This window comes from Rhinatrema bivittatum, chromosome 12, assembly GCF_901001135.1.
Source record: "Rhinatrema bivittatum chromosome 12, aRhiBiv1.1, whole genome shotgun sequence".
In the NCBI taxonomy this organism is placed as follows: domain Eukaryota; kingdom Metazoa; phylum Chordata; class Amphibia; order Gymnophiona; family Rhinatrematidae; genus Rhinatrema; species Rhinatrema bivittatum.
In genome coordinates, this window is record NC_042626.1 from 65424021 (window position 1) to 65440179 (window position 16159).

At 44.1% G+C, this 16159-nt stretch overlaps 2 protein-coding genes across 3 annotated transcripts in view; one reads left to right on the plus strand and one right to left on the minus strand.

Annotated features, from left to right (window-relative positions):
- Positions 1-267: 267 nt before the first annotated feature.
- Positions 268-1044, minus strand: SF3B5 (splicing factor 3b subunit 5). Its single transcript, XM_029572957.1, has one exon. The coding sequence runs from the start codon at positions 858-860 to the stop codon at positions 600-602; it is 261 nt and encodes an 86-aa protein (XP_029428817.1). The 5' UTR covers positions 861-1044; the 3' UTR covers positions 268-599.
- A 78-nt stretch (positions 1045-1122) lies between these two features.
- The window catches only part of PLEKHM1 (pleckstrin homology and RUN domain containing M1), a 62983-nt gene continuing 47946 nt past the window's right edge, over positions 1123-16159 (plus strand). The window contains exon 1 of one of the 2 annotated variants that reach the window (XM_029572955.1): positions 1123-1272. The gene's annotated coding sequence lies outside the window, so the exon portion shown is untranslated. Of the gene's footprint in view, positions 1273-11553; positions 11587-16159 lie in introns of those variants that run through there. The other variant, XM_029572956.1, reaches the window with a different exon arrangement.

The following is a 16159-nucleotide window of genomic DNA, read 5'->3' on the forward strand; positions in this document are numbered from 1 at the left end:
GGCCCATACTGGCTTCTAACAGTTGCTGAAGGCCTTGAGACACTGTATCTGGAGTGCTGAAGCTGGACTTTAAGGAGCCTAAAATTTGGGTAAAAATCAGTTTAAACTGAAAAACGACGCTAGGCAGGAGCAAGCCAACACCTATGCTAAAACTTTGCTCCGATTTTAGAACTAGTTTTATTATATCAGCACACCTTATTACATTAGTCTATAAAAGGCAGCTACTGTTTATTCACAGAGATAAAAAACTCTCCACAATACAAAAAGGGGAGAAAATTATCAAATCAAACCACTTTATTAAAAAGCAACAGCAAACATCCTGCTGTAATTAGAAGTACGAACATAAAAGGGCAAATAAAGTCCGGCACCAACAGTAAAGGGAAAGAGTACAATCCCAGGGTGATGTAAGTGTGCGCCGGTTTTCTGTTCCTGCGGAAAACTGGAGATTCAGTCACTGCGGCAGCATAGAGCGAAGTCCTGGGGGTTGGAATCAAGGCGCTGAATTCATACGTATCAGACGGTCCCCCGCTGGTCGGGCTCCGTGGAAGAAGTGGCTTTCGGCCGACTCCACGTGCCGCAGCCTCCCCCCAGTCAAGTCTCTACGACTCCTCGGGCTTGTCGACCGGCGGCCCGCAGGGCTGTAGCATCTTCTCCATGAGGTTGAAGCGCACCCGGGCTTTGCTCTCGTTCTCCGCCACGGCGAAGTAGTTGAGCAGGTCGAAGTGGCCCATGTAAGAGCAGTACGAGTCCCGGTGCTGGTTCACCAGCCACTCCCACTTGGTGGTGTCGGCGTGGCCCGTGCCGATGTACTTGGACTGCAGGTGCTCTAGCTGGCTGTGGATGGTGTAACGGTCCGTCATGGCGGCGAAAGCTGCGTCAGCTCACAGAGGCCGAGCTCGGCTTAGGAAACGTCTCAGCGGCTGGTCGAGTCGAGTCGGTCCTACGAAGCGACGTAAAGCGGCGAAACCCCTCCGCGGTAGAAATGGCAGCAGGGCGCGGAATTGCTCTTCTCCCGTACACCTAGTCCCGCAACATGCCTATACCAGCTTCCGGTTCCGCCTCGTCTGATGACGTGAGCCGCGACGGACGCACGCCACGTCATTCTCCTGGTCACGCGCGGACTGTGATTGGCGCGCTGCTCGCCCGATGTTGTCTGGAGACCGTCGCTTTCTGGGCCTGCCGAGGAGAGGCGAGGCGTTGGCGGCAGTAGCGGCAGCGACCGCCGGAGTGAGAGAGAAGCTTCCGAGAGTACGGCTGAGCGCGGGAGCACAGGTAAAGCGGGAGGAGACTAGAGCATGAGACCAGAGCCGCTTCCTTCTTCCTGTTCCCGAGGTGTTTTCGCGGGCTTGACTTCAGGCCTAGCTCTGCGTCCTTCCAACCCCCTATCCCCGGTGCATGGTGGGACTTGGAGTCTTTGTCGTTCTGAAGTGAAACGGAAGGTGAACAAGAGCTGCTGCGGGGGTAAACCCAGCATTGGCTGAGTCTATATTTGGTGGGGAACGGTCATGACACTTCCTCGTCCACCAGACTAGCTGAGCCAGCCCTGCTTCATGGAGGTGTATGAGGTGCCTGCTTTTGTAAGAGACAGTGGAAGTATTGCTCCATGCATGTAAGGCGTTTCAGAGCCCTGCTTAGCCTCTCGTTCTGTTGTTTGGCTCTTTTGGTGGGGGAGACTCATGTATATCATTCACGTACGGATTGCTTTATTTGACCAGGAGGCTCAATGTCATGCAGTTATCATAATGCTATTTCTTCTTTAACTGGAATTTCAAGCTCCATCATACAGTGGCCCCAGGACTGACTTAGCTTTTGCTGTATGACAAAGAGGCTTTTCTGGTCAATCAAACATGACTGCAGAAAAAGACGTATAGCCCATCCAGTCTGCACATCCACCCAATTACTTTAACTTTATAATTCCCATCACATCCGTAGAGATCCCCTGTATCCCATAGTTTATTGGATTCAGATACTGTTTTGGTTTCCACCACCTCCACTGGGAGGCTGTTCCATGCATCCACCACCCTCTCTGTAAATAAATATTTCCTAAGATTACTCCTGAGCCAACTCATTATATAATCCCTTGTTCTAGAGCCTCCCTTTCTGTTGAAAAGCATGGAAAGCTTTAAGATATTTAAATGTCTCTGTCATATCTCTATTTTCCTCTAGGGTATGTATACATGTTTAGATCTTTGTCTGTCTCCATATGCTTTACAATGAAAACCATTTTCATAGCCACCCTCTGGACCAACTCCATCCTGTTTATATCCTTTTAAAAGTGCGGTCTCCAGAATTGTGCAAAATATTCCAAATGAGGTCTCTTTAGGGACCTAGATGGGCAAGATTACCTCCCTTTTTCTGCTGGCCATTTCTCTTCCTATGCAGATAAGCATCTTTCAGGCTTTTGTCATCACTTTAGCCACCTTAAGGTTATAGATACAATTGCCCCTAGATCACCTCCAATTTCAGTGATTCCAGTATTTCGCAGTCACTGGAAACATAAACTTAATAAATGCCTTCAAAAATACAGAAGACACTGACATGGATCCAGAAAACAAGAGAGCTTGCAGGAATAAAAACCAAAACTTAGACATTTTCTCTTGCAGTCAGTTGCATCTAGGTCTTTATAACTACGGAAGGTGCTACCTACCTTAAGGCTGAGACATCTATAAGAGTACATACCCCTTTAATTCTGAGACTGAAGCAGTCAAAGAAGAAGATGAGATATTATGTCATATGAGCTCCAGAAGGATGCTCACTTTGGCACAATGCAAGTATAAAAAAGAGCTCTACAGTACATTTTAAAGATTATAATTATACTGAACATACAAGCGAGGATCATTTCTGTTGTAATATTTCCATTTTGAGACATTACCTTCAGAGAACTGCATCTTCACCAGGCCAACACTTCTCTGCTTGCAACTGCACTGTTTTTACAGTGCAAAATGATCTTCTGAACCTTGAAGTTATGGATGTGTGATTTTCCTGCCTTGTTGTGACCATTTCTTGAGTGAGCCCTTTGGGAAAAGTCTTGATTGTAAGTTAAGTGGCCTTTGAGACCCAGGGCAACCACTCATCAGAAATAGTTGAGGTGTTTGCCTTGGGGAGTTTGGAGAACAGGCTGAGCATAATCTGTCCTATAGAACAGATGTACACAAGGGTTTCTCCCACATCTGGTTCTGTTTCTTTGTACCAATCAATTGTTTGTTTATATATTGCTTTCCCTAAAGAGCTCAAACCTGCTAACATTGTTATTTAGTGTCTCCTTGTACAGGTTAGTGCTGTTCCTATAGATAGATATATGGCCAGTCCCTGAGCGGTTCTGTTTAATGTATCAGACTTCTAGAAGCTCTGCAGATGATGGTCCTTCTTGCTGTAAGCACAGCTTGCAGCTGTCTCCATGCATGAATCCCTATTTCCGATGTCAGCCTATAAGGTCTCATAACCTCATATATGACTTCATCTTCTGCATGTTAAAATGTGATTTAGCTGATGAGGCTATTTTGTACTATCCTATCTCTGTTGTGGCCAGATTAAAAAGGCAGCCAAAACAATCCTGGTCATGCTGCTCATCCCTGTTATTAACTTTGCATTTCTCTATTGTGTCATCTGCCCAAACTCTTGTAATATTGTATGAAATCTTCACTGTGGTGCCATCAATGGGTTTTTTTTTTCCCAAAATTGGGAACCCTTTAAAAGCTTATCCCCTGGTGTCTGACAGTATTTCTGTTCTGGTATCAGGAAAGGCTTGAACTCTCTGATGGGCATATGAGAGGAATGGGGTTGTTGAGTTTCTGTGTCACATGCTTGCTTCTAGTATTGCATTACTACTGTGGATGCTGTGGTTAATGTTGGCACGAGGTTCCACCCAGAACTAAAGGAACCTGCTTTCTGGCGGGCACACGTTTGCCTGTATGTATTCTGTACCTATGCATGGATCCTAAATTCCACCCCCATTCCTTGTCGGTCCTCATGTCCTCCACCCTCTGACTTAGCCTGAAAATTTGTGTGGAGAGGATGCCAAATTAAAAAATTAATTAGGGGAACACACACAGATGGTGATCAGACCAAAAAAGAAAAGCAATGTCTGTTTAATAAACACAAGACTGTTTGTTTATTCAAGGCAGGCACCTGGCTCGTGATACTGTTTAACTTTATACAAATACTGTGAATAATTATAGTGCAAGTATATTGAATGCTAACCTCTAATCTACTTATACACTTGTTTTTGTTTTCCTTTTAACACTTGGAGGCCCCCTCACACCATCTGTTGATGTAATAGGCCAGAGATGAGGTATTCTAGGTCTTTGTTGTATTTGTGTGCATATTTCCTCCATCAGACTGATTTTTGTAACCGCACATCACAGTACATATATGCACTGGAGCACATCCTCTGACTAATGGCAGCGAACTGAGCCTCCTTTGGAGGGTCCCATTCCGTAGCCTTCCTGATGCACCCAGCAAATACCAGAAACCATTGCCGCTTTCCTCCCTACGCAACGTTCCCAAACCAAATAATAGAAACCCGGGTGTGGGACAGAGCGCATCCCTTCTAGCGGGAGGCAGCAAATGCTAGCATAGTTGAATTTTTGGTGTGTGTATACATAGAGCATTTGACTCAGTCTGCCTAGTCGCTCCTACCTACCCTACTTCAGTCACACGAGCTTGACTTGCCTATTCTGCCCTTGCTCTGGTCATCACTTTTCTTGCCCTTCCCAGCGCTCACTGTGCTAAGGATATCCCAGTTTGACTGCCTGTCTCATTAATTGGGCAATGGCAGAGTCTTCCTGCAGCTGCTCTTCTAAGAAATTTGCCACCTACTCCTGATCATGTCTGAAAATGTACCAAAGTGTTGGTGCATTTTTGACCTTGCTTTCTGACCTTGTTTTTGGAGTTTGCCACAACCGTATCCCTACATTGTACAAGCTGTACATGCCCTTCTACTTTTCTGGGCTTATGAGCCCATTCCTAGACCAACACCCAGACTTTCCCCATTTTGCTTACTGTCTCCCTCCTCACCCTTGCTCCCGCCACTGTTCTCTGTCTGATCCAAGCATGCTTAAGTTGTATGATGGTTTTTCTTACTGGTACCTCTGCTGTTAGGCGGTCACGGGCATTTACTACCTGTGACCGCCTAACAGCAGAGGTACCTCAGTCTCATTTTAACTTCATATAATGGAACCTTGACCTTGAATTTATTTATTTTTGGACATGTGTGTACAAAGGGTTGGCACAAGCTTTAGATAAAAGCTATAGCATCAATTGTCAATGCCACTTTCTTGTACCAAGTCATTGGACTGGGCTCACCTTGACTTGAAAAACTGTTAAACCAAAATCATCCCTATTTATAGCAGAGCAGGGAGGAATTGCAATACCAGAATAACAGAAAAGTCATCCAGTTCTGTATTTAAAGAGGTTCTTGGTGCCATTTCTGAAGTTCTGTCTTCAGAACCAGGTGTTTGGTGCCATTTTATGTTATGTAACTATGGGAGGTTAATCTAACAAAAGTTATTAACCAGTTTACTTCAGGGATTATGCCGAAACTGACATTCCTTCTATAACAGTACACAAACTCCTGCTGGGCCTTTCAGGGAACAACTCTTGAAGTTTGCATCTTACTAACAAACTCAGCAGGTGACTTAGTGGACCATCTGGGAGAGAGTGGGTTGCCTGCCATGTGCCATCTCTGAATTATACTTTAAAACAAACTCCACATTCCTTCCATACACTCTTGTGTTTGCTCATCCATGTAGCAGGCTGACTTCGAGTCAAGTGATCCTTATTGTGTCCCTAAATACGCTTCCATTTCTCAGATCGTCTTCTTTCACACTGTACTGGTTCTTCAATAGCAGAAGCTGCTATTACAGCGCATGGCAAAGTAATCCTGGGTCACATCTTCCGTACAGGCACAGAAACACTTGTCTAAATTAAATTGTACTCAGCCTTTTTTTGTGCCAGGCACTACTTAAGTAGCAAGCAGGGTCTCAGGCCACATTCATCATACAGAGTGTCTTTAAGCTCCCTTAGATTCTGCATTATTCTGTAAATGTAGCAGAGTAGAGGAAAAGAATCACATATAACTGCCATGCCACAGGGAGTGAGTACTGTATAGATCCAACTTTTTTTTCACTGTAAGGCAAAGTAGAGACACACAGTACCCTTCATTTATCTGTGGCAAGTCTTTTGTGGATTTTGAACTGAAAATGTTAATTCTGTAGCAGATCCAGGGCATGTCCAAAGAACATACTATGTCCACTAAATCATTGCAAAAAACTAGAATTCTTGCCTAAAGCTTAGTCAAATCTATTGTATCACCAAGGCAGCAATTCGTGTCATAAGGTTTTGGATTGCTATTGCCTGTAATCCCACAGAATCTCAAAACGCATAGTGGCAAGAGCAGCAGGCTGTGAACCATGGAAGCCAGGGTTCATATCCTGCTGACTGTCCTTATGTCCTTGGGCAAGTCGGGTGCAAACTTAATTAAATTAAAAAATTCTGTATTTCAGAAACACAAGCTACACCTTAGCTTCCAGTTGAATACTTTTTTATTGAAAAACAGTTTCCTAACTTGAGGTGCAGGAAGAGAGAGTGACTTGCCTGAGGTCCCACACTCAGAGAGCTGGGATTGGAACAGAGGCATAGGGAAATGAAGTGACTTGCCCAAGTCAGTCGATGGCAGAACTGGAATTAGAGCTCTTGCCTCTTGCTCCTGACTTGTAGCTCTCCGCTTTAATCACTAGAGCAGTTAAACATAAAAACATTCAAAAAGGAGCTCCAAAATTGAAAAGCATAACTCCAATTCCATCCATACTACACACCCAAAATTATAAGGCATATATTTATTTAAATTATTAAAAAATGTATAGACTGCCTATCAGCATTCTTAGGTGTTGATGTGCTGAGTTGCACAAGGAGAGGAATAGCCAGTAAGAAGAAGGAGATGATGATGCCCCTGTACGCAACACATGATTAAGCTCTGGAATTTGTTGCCAGAGGATATTATTATTATTATTATTATTTATTGTTTTTGTTATACCGAGTTTCATGATAGGCATCACATCAACCCGGTTTACAAATAACAAGGAGTGTAAAGCATAACGTAACGTAAAAAACAATATTTTCAATAAGAACCTTGAACTTTAAATACAGTGAATCAGAAAAAGGGAGAGGGAAAGTTACAAAAAACAAGGAAAATAAACTTGGGATGGAAGGGGAGAAATTGAACAGCACAATATTTACATTTCAGCCTATTGATACATTAGAATAGCAAGTGAAAAAATAAGACTATGAAACGGTACATAGGTAATCAAATGAATAAATATATATATGGATATGGTGAAAACCCGATTTGGACAAGTTTCTGAAGTTGCAGGTATCCTCCACTGCTTATTCTTGGGATAAGCAGCTTGGAATCTATCTAACCCCTTGGGATCTTGCTAGGTACTTGTGACTTGGATTGGCCACTATTGGAATCAGGATACTGGGCTTGATGGATCCTTAGTCTGACCCAGTATGGCATGTTCTTATGTACAGATCCTTGGTAAGCCCTCACCTTGAGTACTGTGTTCAGTTCTGGAACCCGTATCTCAAAAAGGATCGAGACAAGATGGAGGCGGTCCAGACAAGGGTGCCCAAAATAGTGTGGGGTCAGTAATAGAAGACTTATGAGGAGAGGCTGAAGATCTGAATATGTCCTCCCTGGCAGAGAGGAGATGCAGGCGAGATATGATACAGACCTGCAGATACCTGAAAGGATTTACTGATGCACAGGAATCAAACCTTTTTCGATACAAAGGAAACAGTAGAACAAGGGATCATAATATGAAGCTCCAAGGGGATAGGCTCGGGACCATTTTCAGAAAGTTATTTCTTCACAGAAAGGGTGGTGGAAGTGTGGAGTGCCCTCCTGGAAGAGGTAGGGAGGACAAAGACAATAATGGGATAAACTCAGAGGATCCCGGTGGCTATAGGGTGGAAAAGAAGAGCATGGGCCAACGTGCTCAGAGCTGCCTGCAGCCAAAGAATAAAATAATAATAAAAGAAGCTTGCTGGGCACAATGGATGGACCACTTTGGTCTTTTTCTGCTGATACTATGATAGCAAAAATTGGATGACAAAATATGCAAAGAAGCATATTTCCGACAGTCTCGTGTGATTAAAGCAACATTATTAGAAGCAATAATAAACTGTCCAGCTTTGAATGGCCTTCTTTCCTTTTAATAAATTCAGATAATTGATCTGGGTCATGAATACAAAGGTTTTCCCTTGTTACTTAAGAGTGCACTTAGCCAGGTATTTTAAAATAAACTGAGCATCCAAACATATAACAGTTTCCTATACAATAGAAATGCTCTGGGTAGAAAGTGTCAACTGGGAAAATACAGATTTTACAATTTATGTATTTAAAAAACTTAGATACCGCCAAACCTCCAAGCAATTCAGTATTCAGAGTGTTTTACAAAGTACATACATAAAATATATAAAACAGAAAACAGAACTAAACATACATTTCACACATTATCCTAGCCAAATGCTTCTTGAAAAGGGAGCACCTGTTCTTGCAAAAGCTCAGTCCGTTTTGTTAATCTAATTAGCCTTGATTCAATAGAATAGAGGCTTATCAGATGGAATTGATGTCTGTGTGTGATAGGGTTTCTGTCTTTGTGTGTTCTCACCCCCAGTGTAACTTTTGAATGGCTGGACTTAGCAGTTCAACCAAACTTGCTGTAGAGTAGAGCCAGGACATGGGGGGCAATAGACCATGTGAGTTTTCATATTTTGGAGGCATGGGAGAGGCACAGAGCTGGGTATTTTGCTTTAAGAAGTACATTGCCACTAAAACTGAGGCTAGATAGAATGTTGCTCCTTCTGCTTGACTTTTTTTATTATCAGTTTTATGTTTAAATATATATTATTTTTGAAAAACAGGAAACACATAGAATGCACTCATGGTGCATATTGGTTTTGATCTACACCACATGTCATAGTTAACATTTCTAATCTCAGAACTTCCCTGATCTGAAGGTAAAAAATTGTACAGTCTGGAATGGGCATACAGCCTTCTTAGAAATAAATACTTTGAACATGTATCGCTTGAATAACTCTTGGCGAGAAACCATTAGCTTTAGAAAAGTTAATGCTTCTCAAATTTGTATACTTTAAGGAATTCTCCAGATTTTCCACTCTTCAATGAATATTGAAATTGTCTTTAACTAATTGAACCAACACTGCTTTAAGAGGTTTAGAGTCTCTTTCAATAAGTTGAATCCTGTTTTCAAAGCCATAAAGTTTCACTTTTCTGCTGCAAACAAGTTTCCAGTTTCTGCTCTGAAGTTTTAATTGTATTCAGGTCAGCAGGCACCATAGCTTCCACTCTTGATAAGACATCCCACACATGCACAGTTTTATCATCGGGGTTCAGTTTCTTCATAGGTGAGTGAAATAAAAGTCCATTATCAAAAATCCCTTCTTTATTCTCGTGGGTACTTCCCTCCGGCCCATCCAACAGAGCTGGATTTTTTGGAGCCACTGACCTCCAGGCTGCTGCTGACATCAGCAACTTGCTCCTGCGTTATCCTTTCAGCGTTGACTCAGAGACAGCAAGAAACTGCAAGTAACGGGGGCGCAGGCTCAACACTGAATCAGGTGCAGACACGGAAGAAACAGAATTCTCAGCAGGATCTCCCTATGGCGCTGGAACCAACGATGGTGCGCGATCAGCGGACATCACAATTGAGGATGCCCCATCAGAAACGAGGAATCATGCTTTCTCCGTTGCTAGTGCCATTGATAGCACAAATCCTTCTGTCGGGCATCTGATATTTGGGACGATGGAGGTCATCGTAGGTCTGACTTTGCCTTTCCTTTTGCCCATGAAAAGTGCCATAAAAAGAGAAGTCAAAAGAGCCCCAAAATGTAGATGAGCATCACAGCCTAAAAGATAGAGAGATACCATCTTGGATCCCTATCTCTGCTTCCTTCCTTATTTTAGGTCTGTGATAACAAGGGTTGCCTAAAATCTGGGGACTTAGCACCTGAGAGAAGAGATGCTGGTAGGACCCTATGGCTGGAGGTGGGAGAGTGCTTGGGAGCAGGGCAAGGAGAATAAAGGAAAGTAAAAGTAGAAATAATGGAAATGAAAGATTAAAATGCATAGACAAAAAAAAATAATTAAGTGCAAGAAAAGAGAGAACAAACCTGCCTGGCACCAAAGTTCTCTAAATATTTTTCCAGCCCTTGTGCTGAGAAGCTGCTGATTCTGACGGTACACGGTGATCTGGAGCAGAAGCTTCGTCAGACCACATGTGGTAACTGGAAATATCAGATCTCACTGGGCACTTCTGGTTATGATGTTGACTTGTTTCTGCATTTTTCAGAGCTCTGTAAGGCCTTGTTGCATTTGTCAGTCTCTCCAGGCTTGGACTCCTTGTGTTCAGCCTGAAGGGCTTTGGCTGCTCTGCTGGGTGGTGTAGCAGGTTCCACGGGTGTCGCAGGAGTGCAGTCAGCGAAAGGCAGCCCAAGTATTTGTGGAATCCCTGGATGTCCACGTGCCTTCCACCTACTCAGTGTGTTTTGGAAGGTCAGCCCTTTTCTGGTTTTAATATATGTTAGTTCTTGTCGTCATGGCTGCCTTTGAGCCTTTCTTTATCGTTGTAACTGGTGGATTGCTGCAGCTCTTCAAAAGACATTTCTGTATTTAAATATAAAGGCTCCAGGATGCACATGGGGGACAGGGATACTGAACTTTTCACTTCTTGGACTGTGGGACTCGGGAGACAGGCATGGATATGGAGCCTACAGGACTGGAGGGCTCAGGGGAGGGGTGCAGGGATACAGAGCCTGTCACCTCTAGGACTGGAGGGCTCAGGGAGGGGTACAGGGATACAGAGCCTGTCACCTCTAGGACTGGAGGGCTCAGGGGAGGGGCACAGGGATACAGAGCCTGTCACCTCTAGGACTGGAGGGCTCAGGGAGGGGTACAGGGATACAGAGCCTGTCACCTCTAGGACTGGAGGGATCAGGGGATGGGTACAGGGATACAGAGCCTGTCACCTCTAGGACTGGAGGGATCAGGGGATGGGTACAGGGATACAGAGCCTGTCACCTCTAGGACTGGAGGGCTCAGGGGATGGGTACAGGGATACAGAACCTGTCACCTCTAGGACTGGAGGACTCAGGGGATGGGGGCAGGGATACAGAGCTTTTAGTGTTTTTAAGCTAGTTGGATGATGTAACTTTTCAGCCCTATGGCAATAACATGGAAGAATAAGTTGTTAAAGTTAGAATACATTTGTAAATAAAAATTTCCTTTTAAGTGTTGATGGAAATTGCTGTTCTGGGATAATAGAAGAAAGAAGAGAAGTCTGTCTCTGGCACAACTATGTTGACAGTTTAGGGAAGTAAAATCTTCTCTGTGACGTAGGAAAGGCAAATTAGCATTTACCACTGGTGCTAGTGTAATCTGGGCAGGATTTCCCTTCTGTGACAGAGACAGATGAGTACAGGAATGTGGCACATCCTGTGACTCTGCTGAGTGCGCCTTGTGTGTCCCAGCATCACCCAGTACCTTCAGCTGGAACCAACAGGCAGGTAAAGCAACTGGCATTCCCTTTCTTTCTCATTCAGATTGCTTCCTTGGGAAGGGATCAGGATTTTTTTAATGGAGTGTAAAGTAGAGCATATTTGGTCCATGGTAGCAGCAATGTTTAGGCATCTTGTGATGAGGGTGAAAGGGGGTAGACTCAGGAGTAATCTTAGGAAAGATTTCTTTACAAGAGAGGTGGTGGATGCATGGAAAAGGCCTTCCAGCACCTGAATTCAAGAAAAGCATGGGATAAACACAGGGGATCTGTGAGGGAGTGATGGGAATTATAAAGTTAATTTAGTTGGGTGGATCGGTGAACTAGATGGGTCGTACGGTCTTTTCTGCCATCACGTTTCTATGTGTCTGTCTATGCTGGCTGCCTTGGGATTAGCAAAAGTGAAGATGGGGATCTGCCAGTCTTCTGCGGTGTTTGTGAGTGAAGATGTAAAGAAAACCAGCGGTATCCTGGCAGCGTGTATGCTTTTGTACTTCAGTTTTTACGTATTGTGTAGGGTCTAGAGCTGTACAGGCAGGTGCTTTTCCAGACACAAGTGGTGGTCGCCTAGTCTCTGTGAGGGCTTTGTAAAACTCCTGCACGAGCAGGAAAACCGTCCGGTGAGAACAGGATGACAAATGTTTTGGTTTTCCATGCCGTGAAGACATTGAAGAGTTTTCTGTCTGTTTCTGGGGAAGACTCAGCTACTGACTTTTGTTCATCCCTTTCTTGACGTGATATTTCTCTTCCTAGTGTACAGATTGCCGTTGGAAGTTTGAGATCATTAAACTGTCAACATCACATGGGATGAGAGATCATGAAGGGCTATTTCTTGAAGGTTCTTTTAGAGATGTGAATCGGAACCAGAATCGGTTCGGATTTCAGTTCCGATTCACATCTCTATAGATGTGAATCTGAACCAGAATCGGTTCGGATTTCAGTTCCGATTCACATCTCTAGTTCTTGTTAACCTTGAAATGCTTTTAGCATGTGGCTGGCAGTAAATAGCTGCTTTTTTTTTTTTTCCCTCTCCTCAGATCTGCATTGGTTTTCTTGTGTGAGTACCATGCTCTTTTGACGGTTTGCTGTCAGTGAGTACAGTGGCAGGGCTTATCATAGGACTTCCTGGATGACAAACATTTTGAGCTCTTTGCAGTTAAAAGCAGTGCAACAATAGTATTTATCCTTATTGTTTACGCGCTGCCAAATTTGTTTCACCGAGCTACATTGATGGGCTTGCAAGCCCTTGCAATCTCTTGAGTAGTTGTAATGATGTAGCAGGCCTGGAGAAATCCCAGATGTGGGGGCTGCCCAGGAGCACCTGCACCCCAGAGCGAAACCAAAATCTGCAGTGGGACGAGGAGCCGGGATTGGGCAGGAGAGGGGCAGCCGTTGACAGGTAAGGACGCTAGCAGGGCAAGTGGGGTGGGGAGCAGAGAGGCTGGCCCCTGGAGGGGGGTAGGAAGGGATGGGACAAAAAGCAAAGCAGGCGTGGCAGAAATCAGCAAACAAAAGGAGAGAAACTGAGAGAGAAAATTCTCTAAAGAAATGGCTTCTGAAAACTGGGCTGGGGCCCGAGGTTTCCCCCCCTGCTATGCAGAATGCTCTGGGTGGGTGGGAAGGATGGGGGAGGTCAAGGCCTGTTCCTGTGCGCTCTTGCCAGCCCATCACAAGATCGCAGGCTGCTTGATTGCGACTTTCTGGTGGAATCATTCCCCGGACATCAGGAAGTGTGTGGTCATTGTGACTCGCTGTTTCCTCGACCGTGTCTGCCCGGGGTCTTGCTAAAAGCCATGGGGCATGGTGGATGATGACTTCTGCCCACCTTATGGTTTCTTGTGGGGTTTTTTTGGGTTTTTTTTAATTGCTCCTGAAAGAGAAGGGCCAAAAAGAACTGTGACAAGGTACTTTCAGATTAGCAAGATGTAGCTCAAGGAATTTTGCACAAAAAATCTCTGTGTATGAATCATCTAGAGACCAAAGCAAGAGGAAAAGGCCCCTCAACACAGCTCTCTCTTTGGTGGCACAGGCAGCTGACATGGCCTCCTCTTTGGGTACCGATATCTCTGCTTCCCCTGTTCACCTGCCTTGGCCACGTCAGCTTGCACAGACCTGTGGATGTCACCAGCTCCTTCTCCCATTGACGTCTTTATCTCCTCTGCCGAGAGCCCGGGCCACAGATGCTGACTTCCATGAGTTCGCCCGTGCCATAGGTACCTCCCCTGAATTTTCAGTGCCCAGACATTGAGAAGCCCCACAGTAGACCCAAGAACTAGGCAAGTTAATATTTTGATCTATATAAGATGGTCCTGTCTTGTTTTCCTGGCCACCCTTCTGCGTTCCTCTAGTTCGAAAGTAAAAAGAGGATTGCTTTGTTTTATTTTGAACCTTTTGTTAACAAACAACATGAGGGTAGTTCTCGGTACTGTATGCAAGTGAGCACATGCATGTGTAAGTCAGTGTGTCTAAAGATACAGCAGGAGCCACACAGTTTATAAAATATCTCGTACACTGCCCCAGAAGTATGCATGCAAGAAACAGCACACTTTCTGTACCCAAGTTATAAAAGTACACACACACATTTTACTTATGTAATAATTGTAATTTGTGCATGTAATAACCCAGAGATGAGGCAGGGGTCAGAAGAAATGCATGTACTCCGCTTGTGAAAATACTTGTGCGCATAATTGGCATCAATAATTCAACCCCTCCCCCATCACTTAACCTAGACCTTGCAACTTGCATGCATACTTCCATAACCCCTCACCCCACAAAATGCCCCTAAATCCTCTTTCCCTGTTAATATTTGCACACCGCATTGCAAGCATGCATGTACTCGTGAGGTTTCCAAAATAGCATATACGTGTGCACATAGATGTAGATGCCAGCTTTACACACACAACCATCCTGTAACTCTCTTTGAAAGTTACATGTTTCATACACACATAATATATAAATAAATATATATATATATATATATCAGAGGAAGAGAGAGTGAGTATTTCATATCCTCCCGAATAAAGCTGCCTGTACATCCAAAAGGAAGACTTGGGACCTTACCATGAATTTTATATATCTGCCACTCATAAAATGCATGATTATGTATTTCTGGGAGTTAGGACTGTGCTCTCTGTAAACTTTGCTCAGCAGTAGTTTGCACTGCTTGACCTGCACACCTGATTTCTTTTTTTTGTTGTTGACTGCTGAATCAGCCTGAGGTGCTGTCTGTGTGCTCTCCGAGGGCTTGTTTATCTGACCCTTGGAAGGTTCAGGCCTTGTGCTGGCCTCGTGAATTGCTTGGAACTCGGTCACTGGTCAGTCCCAGCAGGTGCTTCTTGGCCACCGAATGGCCTTCAGCCTGCTTGACAGCAGCGACCGCTAAGCTTCTTTGGTCCTGATTGTTTTCCAGTACTATCAGGCCGATGGAAAATCAGCGCACATTAAACAGGCACTCATGATTGAGCTCTCTTACCGCGTGCCGTCCCACCTCTCCCGAGTGCCCAATTTAATATTTAAATGGGCTGCCACAGTGATAAGGAGAAGCTAGGGAAAATTTTGCGTCCCAGTCGCCTCCTCGGCATCGAGCGCCCAGGAGAGGTGGTGGTCAGCTGGTCAGTTTTATGAGTGTCCGTTTTCCTAACCTGACCTCCAGTGACACTTTTTTTTTTTTTTTCCCAGTTCTCCTTTTTTCAGAGGAACTACAGAAAAGCAGTATTTTATTTATTTCAAGTTTTTTTTATATACCGGTGTTCGTTATCACATCGTATCGGATTACACGGAATGGTTTAACAAAGTGAGAGAGATACATTTATTTATTTATTTTTAACTTTTATATACTGACATTCTTGTATTAAATACAGATCATACCGGTTTACATAAAACAGAAAATGCAGGAAATATGTTTCCTTAGTCTAATACGTTGAACATTAATAACAATGAAATTGTTAACAAGGGAAAAACTAAAACTTGGAAAAAGGTTAATTAACAGAGTAAAAATAAGGGGATTTAAAATAAAGGTAGCACAAAGGGGAGTGCCCCTTTGTCGCGTGGCGCCATTTACAGGCTCGACGCTGAGCGCGATGTCGTCAGGGGGGCGGATCTCTTCATCACTGTTCTCTCAGTTTTCTTAGTTTCAGCGTGAATTTTTTCAAATTTTTTTGTTCTTTTTTCTCACAGATAGCTTTTAACATTGAGCCGGAAGGGCTAACAATAAGGGCAGGAAGAATAAGAGAGTTAACAGCTGTAAGATTTACAGTTTCACAAAGGCAGAATGGTTGTATTATTTACACTGTCACAGGGGGCAGGTTGCAAACAGGAGAGGCAGGCGAGTTTCCTGTCTTTCTATAAACTTTTGGGGCTCCTGAAGAATTAAGGCTGCTCCAGGGCAGGCGTTCATTTTTGAAAGTAAAAACGTGTGCGTCGGGTGCACTTTTTTTTTGCATTAGGGGTAATAGCAAATAGCCTCATTGAACATGAATTTACATGTGATGAGCGCGATTAGCTTTGCGCTGGTCTGGACACATGTTTTGGATGCGCTGATCCCCTTATTGCACGAGGGGTGTTGGATGCACGTCCAAGTGCCT